The 27369-nt window shown below is 32.2% G+C and overlaps 3 protein-coding genes across 3 annotated transcripts in view; 2 read left to right on the top strand and 1 right to left on the bottom strand.

Moving 5' to 3' along the window:
- Positions 1–1396: 1396 nt before the first annotated feature.
- On the bottom strand, positions 1397–10108 carry LOC101493124 (homeobox-leucine zipper protein ATHB-15). Its single transcript, XM_004486719.4, is given in 19 exon segments — positions 1397–1588; positions 1591–1699; positions 1988–2137; positions 2489–2594; positions 3116–3441; positions 3539–3673; positions 5922–6002; positions 6085–6270; positions 6715–6907; positions 6991–7097; positions 7264–7338; positions 7423–7578; positions 7692–7775; positions 7864–7977; positions 8060–8155; positions 8387–8477; positions 8583–8683; positions 8794–8953; positions 9182–10108. Coding segments are annotated over 19 exon segments (2514 nt in total). The 5' UTR covers positions 9382–10108; the 3' UTR covers positions 1397–1544.
- Positions 10109–18560: 8452 nt separating this feature from the next.
- Positions 18561–22684, top strand: LOC101492795 (nuclear pore complex protein NUP35). The gene is made up of 4 exons (XM_004486718.4): positions 18561–18763; positions 19304–19919; positions 21722–21833; positions 22108–22684. The coding sequence occupies exons 2-4, from the start codon at positions 19342–19344 to the stop codon at positions 22411–22413; spliced, it is 996 nt and encodes a 331-aa protein (XP_004486775.1). The 5' UTR covers positions 18561–18763; positions 19304–19341; the 3' UTR covers positions 22414–22684.
- A 1478-nt stretch (positions 22685–24162) lies between these two features.
- The window catches only part of LOC101491792 (probable inactive ATP-dependent zinc metalloprotease FTSHI 2, chloroplastic), a 5660-nt gene continuing 2453 nt past the window's right edge, over positions 24163–27369 (top strand). Inside the window, exons 1-5 of the mRNA XM_004486715.4 lie at positions 24163–25778; positions 26058–26230; positions 26521–26622; positions 26716–26880; positions 27017–27157. Of these exons, the coding sequence (XP_004486772.1) occupies positions 24428–25778; positions 26058–26230; positions 26521–26622; positions 26716–26880; positions 27017–27157 (1932 nt within the window). The 5' untranslated portion in view covers positions 24163–24427. The remainder of the gene's footprint in view (positions 25779–26057; positions 26231–26520; positions 26623–26715; positions 26881–27016; positions 27158–27369) is intronic.

The following is a 27369-nucleotide window of genomic DNA, read 5'->3' on the forward strand; positions in this document are numbered from 1 at the left end:
TTTTAGAAATGCTATCATTAAATATGATAAAACTAGTTAAGTTTTCTTTATATTTTGAACCATCAGAATTGTATTATTCTTCGTTTATATTTACGGCCAGAGGGAAATACACTTTTAAGTTGAACTAATGAAAATTAATTTTAAAATAATAAAACAAATTCAAGGATTTTATTGATCTAATTTTTATTATTATAATGTGCATGTAAGAACTATATGCTCATAGTAATTAGGATAAGGTTTAAAGCATGAATGAATATTATATTAATATTGCAATTAGAAAGTTGGGTACCATGAATATAAAGTTATCCCTTAAAGCATATTGATTGGTTGTCCTCCAATAAACTGAGCTAAGCACTAATAGAAATGTAGCTTCACGTGGTGGCATGGTAAAACCATATATGTATATTTGCCACAACTTTCTGCTTTTGTGGTAAACTTTGATTACATGAAGAAGGAAAAAAGAAGACTAACACACGAGCCTTTCCTCCACAAACGTTAACTTTTCATTTCACGAGGACTTCAAAAAAGCAAGAGAAAAAAGCCATCGAAGTTAGTACACTTTCAATGGAACCATCAACCAAAATAAAGTTGCACTCTCTTTGTTAAAGATACTATGAATTGAGCTAGAGCTAGAGCTAGAACTAGGGTAGGGGCCTAAATTGAAAAGCTGAAACATAAAAGTTATAGATGGATACTGATACATCATATTCATTCATGTAAGGTACATTGTACATAATTGTAACAGCAGTTAAATAATTATTGCCGTGATATATAAATAAATATGTGAATGAGAGTTGATCAATCTAATTAATGCACGTGATTCAGAAAGAAAATCACGCATCCTTTTATTACTAATCTTTTCCAATGCAAGTAACATAGTAGTACTTGCATAATTAATCGTTTTATGTTTATCACACTACACTAGGATCACAATCATATTGTATGGTTTCAAGAAGTTACTTATACAAGAGTTTGGTTTTGTTAATAACTGCATAATTTTACAATTCAATTAACTATGCATTTCAAACAGGCATGTACAGAGTTTTGTTCCCTTCAAAACAAAACATAAAATTCATTAGCTAGAGGATATATCGGCAAGAGATTCCTCCTCCTTAGCCACATTCTTGAATAAGCTTACAGAAGTAGCACATTACACCCACACAACTACCAATTCTTGCAGAAGAAAATATAGCATTAGTTTTTTGAGAACCAAGTTTGTTTCAATATTATAAATAAATTGTGTATAGCCCAAAAAAAGGAGATTGATTTGACCCGGGGCACCCAGAATTCTTTCCCCCCTTCCTACATTACAAAGTGTATAATTTCCTAGCGACAAACAAGTCTTATCTCCCTTAAGGGTGACAAATTTCGTAGTACCAAAAATAAAACGGCATAATTGTAAGGAAAAAGTAACGTGCTAATTTATAAGTAGTTTTTTACATGCAACCCAAGTTTTTGCAGCAAATATAGCAAAACACCATGCAACAAAACATGTCTTAATAAGAGTGCTTCCTCTTTAACACTTTGAATCCTATTTTCTCTAATCACAATGTTAAACAAAAGACCAGTTCATAAACATAAAGCAAATACAGTGAGCATTCTCTTCTTCATTCAGCACCTTCCAAGCCACAACTCTTTCATATGAAATAGGTCTCCCCATGCTTGAGATACAAAGACCCCCTTGAAGACATGCAAAACCCTGACAAAAAGGAATGAAAAGAAATCAATAGATAGCACAATAAAGCTTGAAAATGTTACTAGTTCTATTTTCAGCATACTCCCAATTCAGGGAGAAAGACAGAATATAAAGGAACAAGTCCATCCAGCCTATCCAGCAGTAGAAGACTATCTCAGAGTCACGGGGCAAAACATGCAACTGCGGCATAGTTTTACATAGAGAAAAATGTGTATGGCCACAAAGGCCATTCAATAGCAAGCCTGGTGTAACTGTAATAAATGTTGGTTCAACTCAAATAAATTGGCAGACCTGTTGTACAATTTGGGGAAACTCCGAGCACAGAATCTTTCGGCCATGGTCATCAAATATTTTCTCCAACGTTATATCCTGTAGAGCAACTAAGGTAGTCTCCAGCATGTCAAGCCCTGCTTGGTTTGCGAAAGTGAACACAGGCAACGCCTACGAAAACAGAGTGCCATGAAGGAGTTTTCAAACAAGTAGAGAATAGTGTGATAGTCAGAAGTATCATTAGTTGACTTGCTATCCCAATAAATATAACTACTGTACCGGCTAGACATGGATTTAAACTTGAGAAGGAAAGACAACAAAATTTAGACAATTCAATACAATGCAGATAATGTTGAACATCCTTTGATCCCTTTCACTAGAAATATCAGCCACTTTTTGTAAGTAAATATTTTCATTATTATTTTATATCAGAAGGCTGAGTTGCACTAGATACAGAGAAAGCATATAACAATGAAAATATATGCGCATATACCACAAAATTGAAATAAATTTTAAGCACACCTTTAGAGTGCAGCACAGTATTGCATCGGAGTGATGCCACAAGGACTTGAGTAAAGACTCACTCCCCTCGTTATTAGATTTAAGTAGCTCAGCACCCAAGAAGCACCTACAAATAATGACCGTTAGAAAACAGCTGTGTGTTTGAAGTACCAAACTCTCACTAAAATATTTACAAGACCAGAAATTTCACTAAATGTGGGTATGCAACTAATCTAACCCATCATTAACTTAAATGGAAGTATTGCAGTCTTTGTTGAAATATCTAATAACAGATTAGAACGAAGCTACATGGACTAGCAAGAGTTTAGGAATGACTGTCAGCAGTTAAAACTTAAAAACAACAGAATGTCAAGCTTTGGTTCCACAAGGACAAGAGCTAACTATCAGGAAAAAATGGAAATGTCACTAGATGCGGGTATAATTTATAATTTCATCAATTGACATGATATCAAATTGATTTCTCATTCTTAACACAATCTGGAAGAACAATGACTCAACATGCCAAACAGGCATCATCACACAAGATGTCAACCAGTACCATAAGATTCATGTCTACATACATAACGCTAGCTTCGGTCTCAGTAAGGTGAAGGCAAATGGCCAGAAAAATGAAAGGAGCTTGCACACCTATAACTGTTGCAGATCCAGCGAGCAAGGGTTTGAGCTTCAGGAGTACCCAGTGGTGTCCTGAGCCCAGCTTGTGAACTCAAATTAGAAGGAGAAAGTGCTAATGCTACCCTTTGGACAGAAGATATAATGCTGCGAACATATTGTCGTGCCATAGATGCTACATGCTCTTGCATATGACTTTCAAAAGCAAATTCAAAGGCTATTGTCATCACCGATCTCATACAGCCAGAATTTCCAGAATAATCATTTGAAACTTTGTTTCCGGCAGGGCCAATATCAAGGGCAGATGCCAGGTCAAGGGTGCGATTTGGGTTGACCACTTCCTGAAAAAATTTATATAGCAATAATTAAGAGAACCGTGTGGAAAGGTATACTAAATTCAAACAAAATATACTGCCTTAAACAATGACTAAGGCCGACCTTTCCAGAATCAAGAGGAATTATGCGAAATCCAGAAGGTAGAAGGGGGGCATCATCAGCAAAGGATGCATCAATTGGAGCAAATATAAGTTCAGCACAGGTACCAACAGCATTTTCATCCATTCCACTGCAGAGCTATCAAAACAAATAAAATGAACTATAAGGAAGTGTCGGAAATAATGTGAATAGGATAGTTAATGTTGTACAGTAACATGTAATAATATAATAATTAGGATAATGACGATACTTGTATTTGATATATATATATATATTGAGAGAGAGAGTAATTTTTTTACTCCCAAAAACTGATTTTCTTTCTGGTTTCCAATCTCCACCTCCTTCACCTAGCGTTTTTCTTTCTGACCTCTACCTCCGATAATTTTCCCTTCATCTGGCAGCTGTTGTGCACCTCTGACATCGTCAATAGACATTTTCTGACCAACAACCACTAGATCTAGGTCACAACCCTAAGACCAGCTCACTCTCAAAGTTTAAGCCTGGTCAGAGCTCAAACAGTGCCACCATTGTTTGTCGCACATGGAAACAGTTCCCGTAATCTTTGGAGCTAGTCTATCAATTCAGCAAATGACTAAATAGTCTCCTAAGGCTTTGTTTAATATATTTATCAATGTTGTTTACTAGTTTGGTACTGACCCAGAGTGAGATAGATCACTTTGTCTTTTATCGCCATTCAACACTGGATGTATTCACTAGGCTGTGTACATTGATGACATTGTCCTTACAGGCAATGATCATCATGGCATTCCTCAAATAAACGACATCCTTGCCACGATTTTTAGATGACAGATCTTGACAAGCTTCGATAATTTTTAGGGATAGAGATGGAACAACTCATGTATTGTTTAATTTCTAGTAAGTATACAATGGACATTCTAGAGGATACATATTTGATGAATGCTAGACATGTTGACACTCCTATAGATCCTAATGTCAAGCTTCTACCAAATTAGGGGCAGCCACTTTGAAATCTAAAGAGAAACAGAAAAATAGTAAGCAAACAAAATTATCTCGCTATCACGTTAAATTTCTCCTGTTGTTAGTGTAATAAGCCAATTTTTTAACTCAATTAGTGAAAGACATTGGGATACCATGATTCACATCTTGAAATACATTAAAGCAGCATGCTATCTATGAAACAAGAGGGTCATGTCACAGTTGTGGGATATGCAAATGCTAATTGGACAGGCACCCCTAAAAATGGGATCACTTATGGGTTTGGGATGTATATTCATTGGGACTAATCTCCTAGAAAAGTAAAAACAGAAAGATGTTGCAAGTCAAGTACAGAAACTATATATCGAGCCATGACATCTGCTACTTGTGAGCTCATCTAGCTCTAAGAGTTAATTCAAGAGCTTGTCTTTGGGAAGTTATGCAAATAACAATTGTTTTTATAACCAAGTTGCATCATATATCACCTCAAATCCAATAATTCTTGGCACATTATAGTCATTTCATCAGAGAGTGGATTATATCTAGGCATCACCACTAGCTTATCAGTTCAAATGATCAATTAGCACATGTTTGTACCAAGTCTTTGTGGAGTCCTCAGGCAAGCTGTATATGTACCAGTTTACTGCATAAGATTTATATGCTCTAACATGCACGGGTATTACAAAAAATGTAAACAAGATAGTTATGCTTGTACCGTATCATGTAAATATCGTAAATAGGATAACCATAAATTTTAGTTATTGTTATAGCTTAATGTAAGTGTATAAAACAGAGCTCCATTATGTTTTCTTCTTTATCAATAAAGAGTATACCAATGGTTCGATAAAAACCAAAGTAAAGGGAATTGGCAACAACAAAAGTTGCTTCATTTTGGGAGCCTTAGGAGTTTGAATAATAACTGACCTAACTTAGCAAGTTACTATTTCTATAAAAAAAATCAAGATGGAAACCTTTTTCCACGTCATGCACACAAAAAAGTAAGCAGAGAGGAGAGCTCGTGATTTTATTTTCTCTAATATGGAAAATTTCAATGACATTGCATCAACAGGACCAAGTGAGCCAACATTATATTAAGTTTACATCACACAAAACCTAAAGAAATGTTTGTACTAATGTAGAAGGTCAACATACTACTGTGAATTATGATATGTGTCCAACTTCCTATCATTGCAACCTTTAAAAATTCAAGGCAACGCAACATAAGCATACTACATATACGTGAGCCTCAAATAAATCAAACTACATAAACAGAAGTTTTATATTAGTGAGATATATGAATATGCAATTTGTTTCAATTCAACTGATCAGAATCACATCAAGCAAAACGGGCATATCACATTAGTACCATATCTCTGACAGTGGGAACTGAGAAACATAAAGCAAGCAACATAAGTGGGAAAAAACTTACTTGCAAAAGAAACACTTCTCTAGGCATTATTGTGTCTTCGGGAGAATGAGCAATTCCTTCCAATTTAATGACTTCCAGAAACTAGAATAGGTAAGCAAACAGTTAAAACCTACACAACAAAAAAACTCAAATCTTTTTTGGAGTGGTTGATGCAAATTTTTACCTCCTCGTGTTCAATAGTGTGAGCTAGAGGAAGAATAACTTGGCCTCCATAATTTCCAACCCGAGATCCTGATAAACTACAAGGACCAACTTTGATGGCAGCAGCTGAGTAAGCATCCATATTGTTGTCTGCCCACTCTGATCTATGTTCCCGTAGAAACCTTAGTAGAATGGCTGGAGGTACATTCTGGGCAAAGAGATGACACATGACAAAAACAAAAATGCATTGTTAAAACTTAAACTTGGCTATGTCTCTAGGCCATGCTGTTGTTGAGGAGGACAGCAAGACTGGAAGAAGACTAAAATAATATAATAATTACTTGGATAACAAATAAGACATGTTTAGTAATTGCAAATTAGAAAGGTCGATAAATGATCAAACAAGCCCTTATATGTCCCACACAATAATCCTATTGGATATAATCGGTTTTTGTTAACTAGGCAATTGGTAGTCATTAATATCAACTTTTCAACTAAAAATGAGCTTAACAACTCATGCAATAAAAAACAAGAATATAATAGGTGTTTGACCTTTATCTTCTATATAAAATCATATATAGCAATAAAATACATACTTGTTTGATATTCTTGAATTTTATGTAAATTCAGTGAAATTTGAAAACATGCTTACTTGTAATAGCATTGAAGCTTTAGCACATAAGACTGCATTACTGACAGATGGAAATCCATTGGCAAATGAAAGATTCAGACCCATTAATTTGTCAGGTGATGAATTCACTAGAATTGTAACATCATCAGCACCATCATTGCCAATCATTGACCATCCCTCATCAGTAAACCCATTGAGTGCCTCATTGAAACCCCTGCCAGGAAATATAAGTAAGATTTCGAATTTAGATGCAATGAATTTCAACAAAAAATTATTCCTCAAGTTCAATATATTAACCTGCTCAATCGCTGGCCAAGTGCTCGAAGTGCTGCAGGTCGTCTACCCCACCCAGTGACATTAGACTGAGAAACTTCATGTGAGATCTGCCTTAGGTGACGTAGAGCCTGGATGAAAAGGAGAAAAATGTGAAGAAAACACAGCCTTTGGTGAAGCCCTAATTCAATATATGTCCCACTCTCTAAGATGATAAATATTTTCCAATTGCGAAGAGTTTAAATTTAAATTAAAAAAAAAAAATCATCATCAATAATCAAATATAAAAGTCCATACCACCATTGTTGTCTTCTGAGCCAACATTGTTGATGATTCATACAGTGGACGCAGTACTTCGGGAACACTCCATGGCTAAGAATAATACAAACATGCTTAAGTTATTTTATGTTGGATGTCTGATGATAATATCAATGCAATAAAGTTGAATTCGTGTACCTCCAAATCCATATGATCAACAATGTGGATGATAGAACCACCTCCTTCACAAGGTCTTATCATGTACCCACTGGGAAGCATCTCAGCTCTAACAAAATGCTGCACAGGAGGCATGCTTGGACCATTTTGTGTATTTTTAAGAGACCTCTCACAAATCTGATACAGGAAAGCATTAAAGAAATTATTCAAATGTGCTCGCAAGAGATGTCTGTTTATAACTACACCTTCAAATCAAATAGAATTATTAAGGGTTCTTTACATTCACTTACCACTAGGCTTCCATCTTCTAAAACAGATGTGTAGCGCAACAACCATAAGTCCCGTGCAGGAGCCAATGTGGTTGGCGCATATAGCTGATCATCAAAAAATATGCAAATAAGAGATTTAGTATGTTAAGGTACAGAGTCACTATTCATACGCACTAAGTTTGAGTTGCTTTACCTGCATGTAAAGCAGTTCTATGGTTCCACCATTTGCTGTGGGAAGCACATTCAGAGTATCCACAGCTCGGCAATCACGATACCACGAGGGCCGATCTTTAAGGATTTCTGCAACCTGGAAAGAAAACGGTTTATCATGCCACCCATGAACATCGACAAAACAATTATCACAAAGACAATAAATTCAGAGCACTAACCCTTGTAGGTTCTAGACCCACTAGGCCACATGCTCTTGCTGCCACACCAGGGCAACCATGAGAAATTGCAACGATTCCAATAGAATCCGGACCAGGCTGCACAAATAAGCAAAAATTATTGAGAATGTATATATGATGCTGAAATGTTTGTTCAAGCTTGTAGACAACAAATAGAAGTGAAACCCTTGGTAACAAAGATATCCATCAGAAGTTGGGGGGTGAGGTTGTACAAAGATGAAAATTTGGCGTACCCCATCACAATGAGAATAAAATATTGAATAATAAAATTAGTTGATCAAAAAACATTAGAGCCATTGGATTAATTACCTTCATTCCAGGCATTTGGACCCACTCAACAGCAGTTCCAGTAGCCTTTGAAAGAAACTCTGCTAAAGTTTCCTCTGCAATGGACAAAAGTCTACAGAAAAAAATGCCACATGATTTCATAAAGCCAAACATACACAACCAAAATTTCACAAACAAGGATAGCAGAAAGGGACCCAATAATCATATTCCAACTAACCCTGCAGGACTAGCATCCCTTGGGGGATGCTGAGCTGTCAAACTGCGTTGACCACTAGTCACCGCTGAATCACAGCTTGTGTCTTTGGTTGCAAGAGTAGTCTGCACAAAAATCACCATTCTAACTCAATTCTAAACTAGTAATAATACTCTAAATTAAGAAATAATTGATTAAAAAACTTTCTAAAGTAAGCAACAAAAAAATACAATACATTTTGAGTATGTTGGCGAAAGTAGCCATTTTCATACACCAAATGAGACACTTGTTTCTGCAACCTATCATTCTCCTCCATCAGCAGCTTATTCATAGCAGTCAGTTTCCTATTCACAGCTTGCAGCCGTGAAGCCTCTTTTCTCTGCTTCTCCCTACATCTAAATTAACAACAAAAACAAACCACCGCCATTAACATCATTAAGCTCGTGTTTAGTATCACAGTAGATTTGTCATGATCACAATGAGCCATCGTACTTCTAGCTTTAGTAAAATCACGGTGACTCAAGGTGATTCTTACATAACACACACATAATCATAAAACTCAACACATACAAAATCATAATAAACAATCATTTATGTACTAATTTGGCAACTAATCAATATACCTTCTATTTTGGAACCAAACTTTGATTTGTTTAGGCTCAATGTGAGAGAGAATAGGACACTCTCGAATAAGTTGCTGGCGACGAATGCTACTAGGTTTGGGACAATCATGGTAAAGCCTCTCAAGAGCTTCAACTTGCTCAGGAGTATAACGAACGTATTTTCCATTATCCAATCCTCCTTTACCATCTTTGCAAGACATTTCTATTCCTAAACCAAACCAAATCAAATCCCTAACACAATTCAAACACTTTCACCAACCACTTCACTTCCTTCTATTTCTATAAAGATTTCAATTTCAAATGCTCTTTTAAGACCATGAAAACCATTTTTTGAAGTAAAATAATTATTACTTGCACCGAAAACAACGAGAAGAAAATGAAATAACCGTGTTTTCCTCTGTTTCCTTGAGAAGAGACAGTGATGAACACAAGAAAACACGTGAAATTAAATCCTTCGATATCAGAGAAACTTCATCTTAATAACAACGATCTGGTTTGAACAGAGTATCCACCAAAACGACACCGTTTCACCGATCTTCGTCACCATAATTTTTAAGCTATGAATGAAATGAAATAAGCAGAAGAAATTTTTTGAAGGGATAAGATCGAGAAAAGTGATTTTTTTTTTGTGAGGGAATCTCTGGCACAGTGAGTGATGGTTAATAACTTTTTTCTGTCATATTTTTTTTTTTTTTGCTTTTGGGAATTAATATTAAACTGATGAAAAGAAGAAAAAGAAAGGAAACCCTAGTTGAAAGAGAAATGTGTAGTTGAGCTTGTTCAGGCTTTTACTTTTTGTATTTAGGTGATGGTGGTGTTGTTGTTGGTGGTTCTTCATATTCTTCTTCTAAGTTCATAGTGACTTTTTTTGTTTTTGTTTTCGTTTTCTTGCTATTGGTTCTTTCGCTTTCGGTTCAAAATAGAGCACCCTTCGAAATTTTAAAATTATTATTAATGAAGTGGAATATACATACATGTGGAAATAGACCAAACTACCCTTTTTCCCGCGGCGCGGTTGCTCTTCTGACATTTTCTGCTTTGGAACGTCCTAATACCCACGGGATCCGCCGCTCTCTCTATCATTACCTGCATAATGTCATAATTACCCCCCTCTCATGTTCTTTGTGCTTCATTGCTTATTTTTTAATTTAACATTTTTATAATTTCATATTTTAATTTTGTTGTGATTGCGTTAAACAAAAATAGTTAGCAGATTATAACTCTATAAAAAAACGATCAAATGCCAGCTACTATACTAGTAGAGTGTAACTCGTGAACCAAAATGTATTCAAGTGTGAAGTGTCTAAATTAAGTGTGAAGTGATGGGTCGTCTCATGGTGGGTCATGTGTAGTACTTACTTGTATAACATACTTTTAAGTGATGCGGAAAGTTTAATATATTTTTAATTTCTATCATTTAATTTTAACCATAATTTTAAAACTTAATATTTAATAGTTAGTAAAATAATAGCTCAAGAAAATAAGTGGAATTCAGCTAAAAGTATTGTTCTATGAAAATGCTAATAATGTTTTATAACACTTATTTTATTTATTTTTATTAGGATATAATATGTCAACAAGTGTTAATTTTCTTTTAAGAAATTATAAATTTTATCATTTAGTGTCCGTCATTATTACATAATTTTTTTTAAATTGTCGTGGGAGAAAGCGTAAATGATAAAATTATTGTTTATCTAACATCCAAATAAGATAAGTATTAATTTATTCTTTTATTATTTAAATTAAGAATTAAACAAGTATTACTATCTATGTTTACATAGTTTTAATAGTTACGGATAAATTTGTAAATTCAATTATCTAAATTAATTTAATTTCTATTTTAACTTAATTTATTTAAATTTAAATTTAGTCAAAATTAATTTATTAAAATTAATAATGTTCAATTTGAGTTATAAATTTAATATTTTGAATTCTTTAATTCAACTTATTGATCTAACATATATTTTTTATGATTAATTATAGTTAAAATTCAGTTGTTGAATTATATTTAAAATTTTATTGTTATTTTAATTGATCTAAGTGTTATTTTTGAAATACATCTATATTTTGTATGTAGTATTTTAAATACTGAATTATATATTTTGATATAATTTATTATTTTTTAAATATTTAAATTTAATAATATTTTTTAATTGAACTCATTTATAATTAGATTAATTCAAATTTAATATTAAAATTATAACTCAATTCAAATAAAATTTATTAATTTGAATGAAAAAGAAAAATTACAGCAACTTATATATAAAAAGAAGAAATGATATTTGTGTCCCTGTTGAAGGGCAAGGGGGACAGTTGGCAATAATATTGTCGAAGTATGGGTGATGATTAGCGAACAAAATGGAGGATGGTGACATGAGTAGAGACAATGGCAAAATAGTAAAAAGAAAATGGCAAGAGGGCATTGGGAGAAGGAGCAAGTAATGCGATGAGAGTCTTAAAATACACAAAACAAAAGCATGGGAAGAGAGGTTCGTGTTAGAGTGGGTCATAGAGAACACCATGATGACCCTTTTTGCATGCGTCTTCTTCGTTTTAAATCTTTACCATACGCATTTAATTTTGAATATTTTATGTTTATTCTTTACATAGAAAAATAGTACTAGTATTTTATTTATTGAGGAGAGGAGAGGAGAGGAGAGAGAAATAAGATGGCAGTGTGATGATTCACATGTAGTATATATATTATATAGTATACTAGAGGAGTACGAAGCGTATATACTCTGCATGACATGACATATGGACATAGTACATGCTATTATTATACCGATACAGCATTGATGAGTGAGTTTGACTGACGAGACATGTGACATTGGAGGGGATGGGAGAGGCGGTAAGTTAAGGTGTGTACGGTCACATACCATGTCGTTGGAGGTGTCGGCTACCTCTTCTTCAGTAGTACAATCCTCTATCACCCGCATCTATGTGCCTTTTATTTAATATACACTGGGTATTCTCTGCTACAAATAAATTTATTTATTTTTAATGGTTCACATTGTCAAAATCTATAATTCAAATATATAAGGATTACAAGATTGTAAATTTCAATAAAATAATAAATCAAACAACATTATAGTAAGATAATAAAAAAAATAATATTACGTTGATACGAACCAAATTAATTCAAACCACTTCACCAAATTAATTCAATTAAAACAAATTACTTAATCAAATTAATTTAAAAATTATTTTAATAATTTTATTTTTTTAAGTTCAATTAAAATATTTTTTATAAAATTTATTTTTTTCAAAAAAATTGTCAAAATAATTAAAAAAAATTATCCAATAATTTGTTCAAAACTAATTTTAACTTCAAACTTGTTTAAAATATTAAATTGTTTTATATTTATAAACCAGTAGGGGTATGTGTAAGGGTCAGTTTGATTTTCTACGAAAAATGAATTCAATTAAATTTGCATCAGTTGATTTGGTTTTCTTTTACTTGTTTTTTATAATTGTATTTGAACCAAACTAAACTGATGATGTACGGGTTAGTTTAGTTTTGGGTGATTGGATTTCAAAAAAAACTAAACAATTAATATTTTAATTTTTTGGCCGAATAAAAAAAATATACAAATACAACAATCATTTTAATTTATTCATCTAAAATATAATTTACAATAACTACAAACCTATAATTTAATCATATAAAAGACTAAACTAAAATATGCAGTTGCATTATATAATTTGATCCCCTAAAACAAAATTTGAAATACCATAGTGCGATAACAACCCAAATTAAAATGCAAAACAGGCATTAGTGGGCCAAATTAAACCAAAATTTAGTTGACTATATTCTAAATGTGAATTTAAATTACAATGCAAAATAACAACAATTCAAAGTAGGCACTAACAATCCACTTGAATGATAAAATTCTAAAATAAAAAAAATAAAGTACAAATCCAAAACAGCGAGGTGGGCGACACAATTTCAACGAGTGGGTTATGGGCGAACGAGGTGATAACTGAAGAAAATTATACGATATTGTCGATACTAGTGAACCTGAGTGGATGAGAGGTTGTAGCAGCATAGTGCGACTATGTATGTGTGAGGACATCGATAGAATTTAAAATTTGACTTAATGCGTGACGAGTCTAATTGTTGTATAAAAATAAAAGTTGTCTTATTGAACCATATTTTGATGTATGTATGTATATATATACAATGTTGGTTTGGTTTGTTTTTTATTGGTTTTAAAAACTAAAATCCATTACCTGAACCAATAATCTTTATTTTACATTGGTTTGGTTTGTTTTTTCATTGAACTAAAAATAACAGGTAGTGTTCAAGTTGGTTTGGTTTGAATGTTCGAATTGATTTAATTTATTTTGTCCTATAAACCAATTTAAAATCGGTTCATAATTACATTGAACCTGATTTGAAAATGGTTTTTAAAAACTGAATCAAACCATTAATTTGGTCTAATCCAATGCAGTTTTTACACTATAGGCGCCTCTAACAACTAATGTATGAGTTGCATGTGGCTCTTATGCACTCAGTCATTTTTTAACTGATGTAAATTAACAAACAGTATATTAAAACATATTTCAAAAAAATTATAGCTATAATTTGCTAACTTATATTCACTTTTTTTCTTTAGGAAGTGTAAAATAACAACTCACTCAAGATTTATATCTATAAGTGGGTTATATATTGGATCAATTAATAATTAATTTACATTTCGGTATTTGAAAATTATTTAAAAATTTAACAATAATTGAGAGTATCCCTCAATTCATCCTCCTTATTATGATTGAGACAAAAATTTAATCAATGTCCTTTTAACAAAAATAAAAGTAAGAAGAAAAATGTACGAGTTAAAGTTTTAAATTTTTATACATACATTTGACAATTACTCAAAATATGTGGTGATTGATGCCACCCTTTTGAAATAGACCCGTAATCATAATTGTTTTTACAAGTGAAATGGTGTTCTGATGACGTAAAATTAATAAAAACAAACACAAATAAATATTGATTAAATTATGAGATACTATGTTAATTTTTCTTTTTTCTTTTGAACTAATATCAATCACACAATTATTTCACTTAATCGAACAAGAAGAATTTTGAAATAATATTTTTGACATGTGGATTATTGCGAAGTTTTGAGTAATTTTTAAATTTCACACACTTGTATCACTATATAGATAATATGCAAAAAGATTGAATTTTTACATCGTAACATGAAAGATTTTAAAATCACATTTATAGATTGTTTATACCAAGTCATTTATGTATTGTCTGGAACAATAGAAAATGGAAGGAAAAACACAAGAGTGAAAAGTTTATGGAAGATTGTGCTTCCTCCATTTGGTTCTCTTATGTACAGTGAGATAAAAAAAGTTGAGTGATCCCATATCAAAAAGTGGTTCTCTCCAATTTGGAGAGAAAGTGCGTTCAAAGGGTTTTTTAAAACAAAAGCCTTAAAAAATAAATTATAATAATAACATAATAATGTTAGTCATGTCATAACCAACAAATATATATTGTTTTTATTTTTTAATTTTTCTTTATTTTCACTTTCACTTCAACCAAACAATTAATAAATCATTTTACTTTTTATTCACTTTCATCTCACTTATTTTTTAAGAAAATCTTTTCACTCACTTTCTCATTTCACTTTTTTGTCCTCATCGAAATATAGTATTACTCTTTTCACGCCACCTTGCTTTCCTCTTTCTCTAACCCGTCTCCATTATAGCCCAAACATAAAGAGAGCACTACCCTCATCTACCCCACCCCTTCCATGAACTTCATGGCTAATATTGTTAGGAGAGTCTCTCTATGTTGGTTTCCATCCATGGAGATGTGGTAAGTGTCTCTTCTTTGCTAACATTTATATGGCCAGCATCGTGTTACATTTCCTCATTTAGGTATAAAGTTGGACATTTAAATGAGTTTTTTTTAATGCGGGATTATAACATAAAATTAAGGTTTTATAAAAATAAATTAACATTTATTAGTTACACATATATTTTAAAAGTAAATTTTAATACGGACAATATTTATGTTTTTTGTCAAAATAAAATATTTATTATTTTTAAAAATTCAATAAATTATATTTTATATGTACCCGGAGATTGTTTTGATTTATATCCTTTAAATTATTAAAAAAAAAAGAAATAGTAACATATTATGAATTGGAAGCATGAACAATTATAAGTAACACAGTTAACAATAATATAATATATTTTGTTTGGAGGTGTTTTTCCTTTGTTAATTTTTTTTAGCCTAAAACATTTGTCTTAATAGTTTGAACTTTGGGCCCATTGTCTTTAATATAACAATTATATAAGAGAATTGTACCGTGCACTCTTCACCATCCATTTTTTCATAAACATCATTTTGTCTTTTTTTTTTTGTATAAAATAATAAAGAAAATTTGTCACTCTATTTCTCACTCTATTTCTCACCCCTACTTTCGAAAATTATAAACTTTCGAAATAATAAAAAGTTAATTTTTTTGATATTTTGGAAAGTTTTGTTAAATTTGAAATTTTCGAAATTTAATTTTTCAGAAAACATCAAAACTTTCGAAAGTTTTGATGAATTTAAAACTTCCGAAACGTAATGCTCGAAACTTTCAAATTTTCGAAACACATTTCGGAACTTTCAAATTTTTTAAGTAATTCAATTTCGAAAATTTCAAAACTTTCGAGAGTTTCAATTTATAATTAAAATTTATTTTAAAAAATAAATTTATAATATTATTATTAATTAAATTTGTTACTATTTTTGAATTTAGGTATGAAATTTATTACTATTTATTAGTATTAATTTATTATTATTTATTATTAAAAATATATATTTTGCAACTTTCGTTTCTCAAACTTTCGAAGTTTCATTGAAGACCAAACTTCCGAAATTTGTTGTTTCAAAAGTTTCATTTATTCGAAAGTTTCATATTCTTTGAAAGAAAGTTTCTGAATTTCGAAACTTTCTTGTTTAATGAAACTTTCGAAAGTTTCAGTATTTATGGGAAAAATATACTTCGAAAGTTTCATCATCATAGAAACTTTCGAAAATCTAGGGTAAAAACCATTTTGAATATTTGAAATTTTCGAGTTTTTTCTTAATTTTAGTTTCGGAGGTTTCAAACTTTCGAATGTTTGGTAGGGTCAAGTTCGAATATTTCAAAGTTTCGAAGAAAGTGAGTGAAAAAATGAAAGTGATTTTTTTATGGGTTTTATAGATGAAACTAAGGATAATATGATCTTTTTTATATGACTGAGAGTTAAAGATAAAAGTGAAGGGATGCACGGTACAATTCTCATTACATATTGGTGTAACGTCTAAGTCAACATTTTAAAGATGATTGTCCATCTAACTGTCTAATTGATTTCAATGTTTTTGATGGGCTTAATAGCAACTATCCATTTTAAAAATGTCTAGATATCTCAAATAGCACTCTTGGGTCTTTGGCAATCTATACGTGTATGATTCATTGTTGCCACTTACCAAACCAAAAGCAGTGCAATATTGGCACATTTTTTCAATATTTATTTTTTGGTAATGCCTATTTAAGATGCATGTGGAGTTTATGGTGGCTGGGATTTTTTGCCCTTTAGTGTTTGGCCAACCTAGAGGTGCAATATGATATGATTGGAATGTACCGTTAAATTGTAGATATTGTTAAAAATCTTCGTGATTTGGGACGGATCCAAACAAATATATACAAAGTCAAAATAATTTATAATAAATTACTTTATTATAAATATTAAAAATAAAATATAAATCAGAGAAAAAAAATATAAACTATGGTCGCTAAATTTTGTGTCTCTAACATTTAATCTGTAATTATAAATGTTAAATAAATTTTACAGTAAAGTCTATTAATTTATGCCAATTAAACAAAATTAAGGAGTGCATGTTAGTAAATTTTATAACGACTTGTTAAGTTGTTAATATACATCTACTTATTTTTTTTTAGTTGATACAAATTAACATTTCTTTTTATTAAATAAAAATGATATTCATTCATTTAAATCAGTAAAATAAATTGATATATATCTATAATATGACAATTTAGCACAAAATAACACTATGTCTATAAATATGACAAAATTTGATTGTTCAGAATACTTATGCTTTTAAATCTATAACGTTGATGACGTCAAAATTATTGGTTAAAATATGTAATAAATCAAATATATTTTGTCGATGTAATCCAAACCAACATTACAAAAAAATGGATGAGAACACCAAAAAATGCCACAAAGCACTGTATTTAGACGACGACTAAATAAATGAAAAAACTAAATACATATAAAATAAACTTATTTAAATAAAATGAAAGAAGATAACAACTTAAAAAATAATTACAAATAAAAAATTATAATAAAATAACTTATTTTAAAAAAACCACAAAAAGATACATAAAAATGTATTTTGAGCCGCAACAACTATATACTTTTAAGAAAAATACTTATTTCCACAAATTAGCACCTTTAACTCATAACTACAAATCTTTTAAATACACCTTAAGTTATAACTTAGTAAAAAATGAGCAGACGTAAAGTAACAAATTATTATTATTATTATTATTATTATTGTATATAATATAATAATATTAATTTGTTTGTAATAACAACAAACAGATTTAATAAAAAAAAACTATAAACACAATTTATAAAAAAAAATATAACAATAAACACATTTTATAAAAAAGAAATAACAATACATGTGTAGTAATAAGAGGGAGAGGACCCGGATCACTACTTGGCTACTCCTCCATCCTTTTGTGCTTGTGAAGATATTTTTGAATTAGGTGTTATTGTTTTTTAAACTTTAGAACGAAGTTTAGTAGAAGACATAAAAATTAGATTATCTATAATTTAAATTCAATAATTTAATTTACATATAAAACATAAATTATTAATAATACTTATTATAAATATTTGTAAAATCATCTACATTATTTAACAATCATGTAAAATACTTAATATATAAAAATTAAATTTAAATTAAAACAATTAATTTTTTACTAATTCTCAAACATTTTTTTTATCATATTCTAATTTATATTAGCTATTTATTTTTTAATGAATTGCATCGGTTTTATGTTGTTTTTTTTTTTGGATTTTTATTTATTTGTTGACGAAAAATTGAATTTATCTATAGTTGTACAGATGTATTATTATATATATAAAAATGTAAAATATTTTTCTAAAATCCAACTAATTTAAATTTTTGATCACAAAAAAAATATAAAACATTTGTTTACCACATTTTTACAGAATAAAAAAAATTTACCTGATAAAAATAAAGTAAAATATCTCACGGTTAGTAAAACGTTCTCACTAGTATCGAAAAAGGAATCTATCTATCTATAAAAAAAGAAAAGGAAAAACGAAGAGAGAAAAGGAGAATTAGGGTTTAGAAATGATATAGCGTAATTTAAAAAAATAAAATAAAAATAAAAATACGATTGTAAGAGAGTTATTTGCTTCAAGTTTCGGGTTTAGGAGGGAAAATTTCATAAAATCCTCAAATTCAGAATTTCAATCGGTTCAGTTCAGCTATTCAGGACCTTCAATACGATCCGCCACCATCACCACCAGGTACCTCTCTCTACTCTGCATCGTTTGAATATCACAAAAACTCGATTTGCAATAATTCACAATCCTTCGTTTTCTGTGATAAATCCTCACAAAACGTAATCACTTTAACTATTTATTTGTGAGAGTAGTTTCCTGTATTGTTGTGATATCGATGCTTCTTGATGTGTTTATCACACCTTGACCTAGCTCATACACATCTTCTTCCTCTTCATAAGAATTTTAATAGTTTTAATGGAAATTGTTGTTTGTTGATCAATTAGTCGAACAATTTGCTGATTGCATAGTTTATCTCATCTAATTGATCTTTAATGGTGGCAAAAAACTTGATTTTCATTTTTTCCCCTTTGTTTGGGTTGATGCAAAAAATGAAATAGAAATGAATTAGTATTCATCTCCATGGAATACTTTTATAGTTTGCAATCTTAGTCAGTTTTGTTCTATGTTAAATCTACTAATTGTTCATCACTGAGGAATTCTATCAGCTCAACTTTTCTCGGGGAATTTGGTTTTAATGCATCTGTTTATTGGTTTGGTTTGCAGATATAAACTCTATTACTTGAAATATATAGTATATTAATATGAGCACCACAGTGCAAAGAACTCCAAGATCTGGTAGACAGTCATTATTTTTCCAGGATTTAGCTTCCCCTGTTTCTTCCCGCCGGGGAAAGTTTCCTAGTCCAGGACAGTCAGGTGCAACTTCTTCTCTATGGCGCGAAAACTTTGGTAATTCAGACCTTCCTCCGCCTCCTGTTTTTACCTTGGAAGACAGATCGGATTTTTCTCCTGAATCAGGCATACTGGATTACCAAATATCACCTGAGACTAAGTCAGACAACAAAACTCCTACCCAAACTCCAAATAGAGAATTTTCGACTCCAGCGAAAGGTAAATCTGAGGCCAGCACATCTTATGCTTTAAGAGGGGTGCAGCAAAACCAACAGAGCTCACCAGGTTTGAATTGGTGGTCACCGGCAACTGCAAAGAGTGGCGGTGAACAAGAGGAGAAAGGAAGGAGTTCCCCAGTTGAGGGTGTGGTTCAGCCTGGTGCTTTGATTACTCTTCCTCCACCACTAGAAGTGGCAAGGCCTGAGGTCCAGAGAAATTCCTTGCCTGCAGGGAATCTCAACGAGGAAGAATGGGTTACATTATATGGGTAATGTCTTAACTCCGCTTTAGCATTTACATTTGGTTTGTTTCTTAGGAATAATAGTAATTCCTTCCACTTTAAAACTATTTATATTTTATAAGCATTTGTCCTAGAAATACGGTACATTTTACTGCAGTAAGAAAAAACTTAAAAAAGTGTGAATGAAGTAAGTTAAAATGCTATAAAATTCAACTTCCTAACCCCTAAATAAAAAAGAAGTTGCTCTTAGCAGTTAGGGGCAAACTCAAGTTTCCTATAACACACGATAAAACTCATTCCAAATTGAAAAGACTGTTAGGAAATGTGAGAAAGAGAGATCAAATGTTCAGTTATTTCTGAGTAAGAATGACACGTCATACACAATCACATATTGATAGGGAAAAACCGGCTAGTATGAAAATCTATGCCATTACATATTGATTTAATTCTTATCACATACTATTGTTCCAACAAAACACTTAAATTTAGTAGAGGTTTTGTGCTTCTCATCGTCTAAGTTTTGCAAGTTGTCACTGATAAATTAAGAATTGATTGATAATCACTGAGACATATGTATTGGCAAAGTTGGGTGTATAATCAGTCTCAAGAATAATCATCTGAAAGGCAGCTAATGGGTTGCCATCCATGCATATGATAGGCATATAAGAGGGTAGGTCACAGTTTCCAGACCAAAACTTTGACAGTTTGGTTGCTAAATAGAAGGATATTTGCTGGTAATTCCCATGTGGCCAGGAGGAGTGATAAAATATTGAGTTTTGTTTGAGAGAATGATCAAGAGGATAATGAGGGACAGGGTGAGGATAGACAAAAACAAAAGAGTAATTGGGGCCTTTTGGCAATAAGGAAGTTATCTTCTCTAAGAGCTATCCTATCCTAATGGCTATTATTTTTCATTTCTGTTTCTGTATGTTCTGGGTTGGATTCCTTGTTTCATGCAATGGGAAAAGTGGTTCTTATCAGTATGTTTATTTTGAGCAAATAATTGGCAAATAAAAAAATGAACTATGAGTTTCCTAATGATAAGTGGTCAATAATGCCTACAGCTATGTTTGGATTGGTGGAATGAGATGGAATGGAGGGGATTAGAATGAAATGTGTTTTGAAGTGGACAGATGCCAATTTCATAGAATGACATGACTGCAGTGTAGCGGTTTGCTCTGCTGCCTGCTATTGTGGCCAAAATCACAGCTGGTTGTAACTACGTAGGCCGTTAAATGGTTTTGAAAAAAAAATATTAGACTTTTCTGGAGAGGATTATTTACGTCATCTTTTAAAGCTGTTTGACACCTTTTGCTACAAAGTACAAGTTCCCTATTAACGACTGTGGAATGATTTATCAATATACCAATTTTTCTTGCCTAACTGACAATCAGTGTGTATTGTTTCTGAAGGTCAGTTTTTTTTTTAATGTATAATTTTATGAAGCTTGGAGAATATGCTATTGAATAACTTTGATTAGGCCTATTGAACTTTTTGTAGCTACATTTGAGATGTGAAACCAATAAACTATAAATGTCAGACATTATATTATGTATATGTTGGAAGGTATTCACTCCTTTTTAGGGAGGATATAATCTATTAAGTAGTTACTTTATATCATTTTTATTTGTTTAGCTGTGATATAGTTTGTTTTCTTATTTATGTAATTTCACAAAATAAAAGATTGTAAACCTTAGGTATAGATAATTGACTGTGCTGACAGATTCCTCACCAATTTAGTAGATTATTTGCCCATTTCTAAAGCATATGTGATTTTATATTATAATACAAATGTACATGCTTCTGAAAAAAGCTCTCTTTCTGTGCAGATTTTCTCCTTGTGACACTAATTTGGTTTTAAGGGAGTTTGAAAAATGTGGTGAAATTTTGAAACATGTTCCTGGTCCTAGAGATGCTAACTGGATGCACATTTTGTATCAGGTTTGCAATCTTCCTTTAGCTTGAATGAACACTATGGTTAAACTTTTCTTTCTAAAGAAATTGTCGTATCTTGTATGCCAATCCAAGACCATTCACCATCCATACAGCAATTTAGACATTGTTGTCATAGTCTTAATCAATATTCTAAATGTTTATTTTTAATATTTTTCTCTTTCCATGGGTTGCTATTATGAAAGTGATTTTTTAGTAACTGTTTAACGACCTTGATGTTAGCCTATGCACTCCTAAATAAATAAATTTATTGGTGATGCAGAATCGATCTGGTGCACAAAAAGCTCTTAACAAGAACGGTATGCAAATTAATGGGGTCCTAATTGTTGGCGTGAAACCCTTGGATCCCATGCAACGTCAAGCTTTGAACGAAAGGCTTAACAATCAAGGATTTATGCCCTTACCTCTACCCTCTGGTAGAAACTCAGAAGCAAGCACATCAAAAGCTCTTTCTCGACCATATTATCCGCAAAATGGAAGCTCAACTACAAGGCAGACTGGTGGTACCATTGCTTCCCCAACAAAATCATTGGCGTCCAAGATCATGGATTTGATGTTTGGAGTCTAGATTAGCTGTTCTGGTGAATCAAACTATATCATTCATTCTGTTTTATTATAAGCAATATTTTACTCAGTTATTCATACCCTCTGAAGAGGGTTTGCTGTGTTTTGTTCATTGGATTTGAGTTGGAATATTTACTCTTTTGGTCGGATTTTATGGCATCTTAGCATTGCGATGTTATGAGTGGCTATGATCCGCATTTGCTGGCCAAATGTTATGAGAGATGGGATTATAATATACGGACATAAATGAGTCTAAAGTTGATTTGTTTGATTCATGTAGTTTATCTCACTTACATTGTTGTTTTTGTTCATCTCATATCAGAAAAACTTATGTGGCCTTAAAACTTGAAAGGATGAACAGGTTATTTGTATTTGGAAGTCACTAACGGAAATTTTGAAGATGAACCATTTTGATAAGAGGGCTACCATGGACTAATAATTGAAAATTGTTCAGAATTCCAATGAAAGAATGAAGGTAGACGATGTCTCATGAAACTAGAAGTTTATGGTTTTTTCCATTCTTAAGGGTGAGATAATAATTTGATTGATACTTGTTTGATAAAAATAAGAGAAAACTAAGTGTCATTCAAGTTGAATTTGTTGAACCAATATTAATTAGGTCACTCTATGAAACATAAATATAATCACAACTATTAACTTCTATTTAAGAGGATTGTCGTTGATTATTATTGGAGTTTCGAATGATTTTTAAACATTGATCTACGAAAGATCATATGTTGTGTTGGTCAATTGGAGTACTCACTCTCTTTACTAATAATTAGTTATTCTAATGGCAAAATAGTAAATTATTTAAAATAATATATTAATCTTTAAATATTCTTGGATGTAATTTTATTTCATGATTGCAATATTCTATGTCTCTTTTTTTAATTTTTATGAAGAGATATAATACTTTTCTTGAGCAAGTAGTATCATAAACTCTAAAATCATAATCAAATTCAAAATCATGAAAGAGAAATCAACATATATAAAACTCAACATAAATTCAAATAGAAATCAATAACATAAATTTTTCAAATTTGAAAAAAAACAAATAATGCGATTTTACATAGTTACAACCAATATAATTCATTTTAGTTCTACATCATTTCCTAATGCAGTACTAGTCTAATAACACCATTAACATCTTCTCCAACTTCAATTTGAGCATTCAAAATAGAATTATCTTTCACTTTCACATTACCCGCAATCCAATCATCATCCGACGAAAAATCATTATTGTCATAATCATTTGTTTTCCTAATTTGCTTCTTCTTATTTATTCTTGAATTTACCATAACAAAGACAACGTCATTCACAGTCTTTTGCTTTAAATGATTTATTTTCTTGGTGTAGACCTAAATACTTATAAAATTAATTCAAACATATTATATTATACTAGATAATTTAATAAACAAATACCAATTATTTGATAAATTTGAAATCTTACTCTCTGAAAGGTGCTCCAATTGCGCTTTGTAACTGGATGAGCTACATGTCAAGCTCAATATTCGAATAACAAACATTTACAATTCTACCAAGCACAACACTCTAATTAGGGAATAAGCAATGTTTCAATATACAATGGGTCAATTAGAGTAAGAATGTAAGATACAAAATAAAATAAAATATTTGGTGACACAATAGAAGAAGTATCAAAAGATAAAAAAATAATTTACTCCCATAATTTTTTGAAAGCATTTAAGTCCATATTATTTCTTATATTACAATAAATTTGTTCACTTTCCATGGATTGAGTTCAGTTATAGCTGAAATGTTAATTAATGCAACATAACAAATAGGAAAAATACAGTTATCCACACAGAGTGCACTCTTCCCAGTTTATTCAACTCTGAACTAGTTTCCTTCTTCAGCTCCATGTTCATTAAATTGCTCTCTAATCTTCATCTTCATCATCATCAATGGCAATGTATTCACCTAACATCACATACATGACATGATCAAACCTTAATATTATCATTTTTTTTTTGCTCATAAAACTCAACACTTTTATTTCTATGGCTTCTCATTGCCTCATTCATTTTCCCCCTTCACCATCTTCATCACAATTCTTAAACCCTAAATTCAAAAAGTTTCCTAAACCCTCCAAATTCCGTTCAATCTCGTCGCGAATTCAAACTCCAGAACCCGACAATGATGAAAAAGACAAAACCCCCAATAACAACAACCTCAATTTCCTCAATCTCTCCGTAACCCTCACAATTATCTCCGCTTCACTTCCCCAATCCGCCACCGCCGTCACCACCGTCAAGGGAAAAAAACGAGCACCCAAAAAGGTCGAAGCTCTAACTTTGGAGGAGCTGAAATCATGGACCGAAGGACTTCCCATTGTTTCAGAACGCATTCCTTATACCGAAATCCCTGAATTATTGAAATCAGAGAAACTCAAACACATAGTGAAACCTTCTACCGTTGATTTGAAGGAACATGCTGTTCCTGTTTTGGTTGTTTTGGAAGATTCTAGAGTGTTGAGAACAGTGTTGCCATCTATCGAAAGCGATGGCAAGTTTTGGGGTTCATGGGATGAATTAAAGGTTGATTCTTTTTGTGTGAATGCATACTCACCACCCATTAAGACTCCAGAGATGCCACTTCCTTTGTTGTCTAAGATTTGGTTGTCTCTTCCATTTCACAAGCCTTTGGTTTCCTTTTTAAATAGATTAATGCCGAAGAAACCATCGAAGAAGGCTTTGGAGTTGAGGCAAGCTAGGATGGAGTTGCTGAGGCAGAAGAAAGAGGAAGTGATGAAGAAAGGGCAGGAGAGGGAGATGGTGGAGAGGAATGTAAGGAATAAGAAGAGAGAGGAGGACAGGGAAAGGAGACAGATAAGGAGGACAGAGTATGGGCAAAGGATGCTTAAAGCAAAGAGTAGTTCATTTATAGGTGCTAATCTTTGGTATCGAATGTCGAAGGACAGAAATGTGGTTAATGCACTTGGAGTGGTTTTTTTCTTAATTTTTTATAGGACTGTGGTGTTTAGTTATAAGAAGCAGAAAAAGGATTATGAAGATAGGGTTAAGATTCAGAAAGCCGATGCGGAGGAGAGGAAGAAGATGAAGGAGTTGGAGGCCGAGACGGGGTGGACTGAAGCTGGTGCTGATGATGATGAGAGTGAGGCGGGGAAAGGAGAGGACAATCCTTATTTGAAAATGACAAAGGAGTTTATGAAATCGGGGGCACGAGTTCGAAGAGCGCAGAATAGAAGGCTTCCTCAGTATCTTGAGAGAGGTGTGGATGTGAAGTTTACTGATGTGGCTGGCCTTGGTAAAATACGCCTTGAACTTGAGGAGATTGTCAAGTTCTTCACTCATGGAGAGATGTACCGAAGGAGAGGAGTGAAAATCCCAGGTCTCATTTACCTTAACTCTTTGGTAACCGTTTGACAGAATAACTTAAACTACTTTAGCCTTAGAGAAAGCTTGTTTTTATGAAATTATATAGAACAATTGTCGTTTACCATTTCTAACGTTTTGGCAGTGTGGTGCTTGCAGAAATATTTGATTATCTTTTTTTTAGTTTCACAGTTTTTCATTTGTCTAGCAGAAAAAAAGAAAGAAAGGAAGAAACATTCAATATTGTAGTGCTTTAAACTTGACTAAATGATGGTTAAATTGGTCACTTAATCAGGTGGCATACTTCTTTGTGGGCCTCCTGGTGTGGGAAAGACATTGCTGGCAAAAGCTGTGGCTGGTGAGGCAGGGGTTAATTTCTTCTCTATTTCTGCTTCACAGTTTGTGGAAATATACGTTGGTGTTGGGGCTTCTCGTGTTCGATCACTTTACCAAGAAGCCAAAGATAATGTGTGTATCTTTTTAGCTTTTCCATCGCACTCACACATTTTTTATTATTTGTTTAAAGCCAAATTATAAGAGTTTGGTTCTTGCAACCTATTTCCACAAATGACTTTCTTTTTTAAATTAGCATCTATACCCTCCACATTCTGTTATTCCTAATTTTATTTGCTTCAAGCTGATTGGTGCCCTATCGTTTTGATCATACTACATTTTCTAATCATCACTTGGAATTTACCTACTTCACTGGCTTCAATGCTTGCATTTAATTGACAAACGTTTTATATTATACTTTTCAGGCTCCCTCTGTTGTCTTCATTGATGAGCTCGATGCTGTTGGAAGGAAGCGTGGCTTGATTAAAGGTTCAGGTGGACAGGAACGCGATGCTACTCTTAATCAGGTTAATCCTGACATATTGAACTTTCCAATTGCTTTTTATAAGGAAAGTTTGTTTATATTTTGGTTGATGTTTCCTATTGGGTGAATGGTCCAGCTCCTGGTGTGCTTAGATGGATTTGAAGGAAGAGGGGAGGTGATCACTATTGCCTCCACAAATCGACCGGACATTCTGGATCCAGCCCTTGTAAGACCTGGCCGGTTTGATCGGAAAATATATATCCCCAAACCTGGTTTCATTGGCCGCATTGAAATTCTAAAGGTAGCATTCTATCATATTTTGCATACGTTAGCTTTAGGATTCAGATTTGTTTTGTGAACCGGAAAGTTTTATTAGATGTGGATTTGGCTTAAATGTGGTATGTCGTATATTCAATTTTTTCTGGTTACTGTGATAGGTCCATGCTCGTAAAAAGCCAATGGCTGAAGATGTGGACTATGAAATTGTTGCTAGTATGAGCGATGGAATGGTTGGTGCGGAGCTAGCCAACATAGTTGAGGTTGCTGCTATCAATATGATGCGGGACTCGAGAACCGAGGTAATGAATCCATGATGCACGGTAACTGTCTTTGCCATACAGTTCTTGTTCACGTATTTTCTTAGAGGCAATTGATATTTGCTTTGATGTATCTTGTATGGCCCGTCACCTCCAATCATAATCGTTTTCTATAATCGAGCATGCAAATTAAAGGCCTGTTGATCCGGCCAGAAGGGCTTTATTTATTGCATGCATTATTCATTTTACTTTTC

Source organism: Cicer arietinum, chromosome 1, assembly GCF_000331145.2.
Source record: "Cicer arietinum cultivar CDC Frontier isolate Library 1 chromosome 1, Cicar.CDCFrontier_v2.0, whole genome shotgun sequence".
NCBI lineage: Eukaryota > Viridiplantae > Streptophyta > Magnoliopsida > Fabales > Fabaceae > Cicer > Cicer arietinum.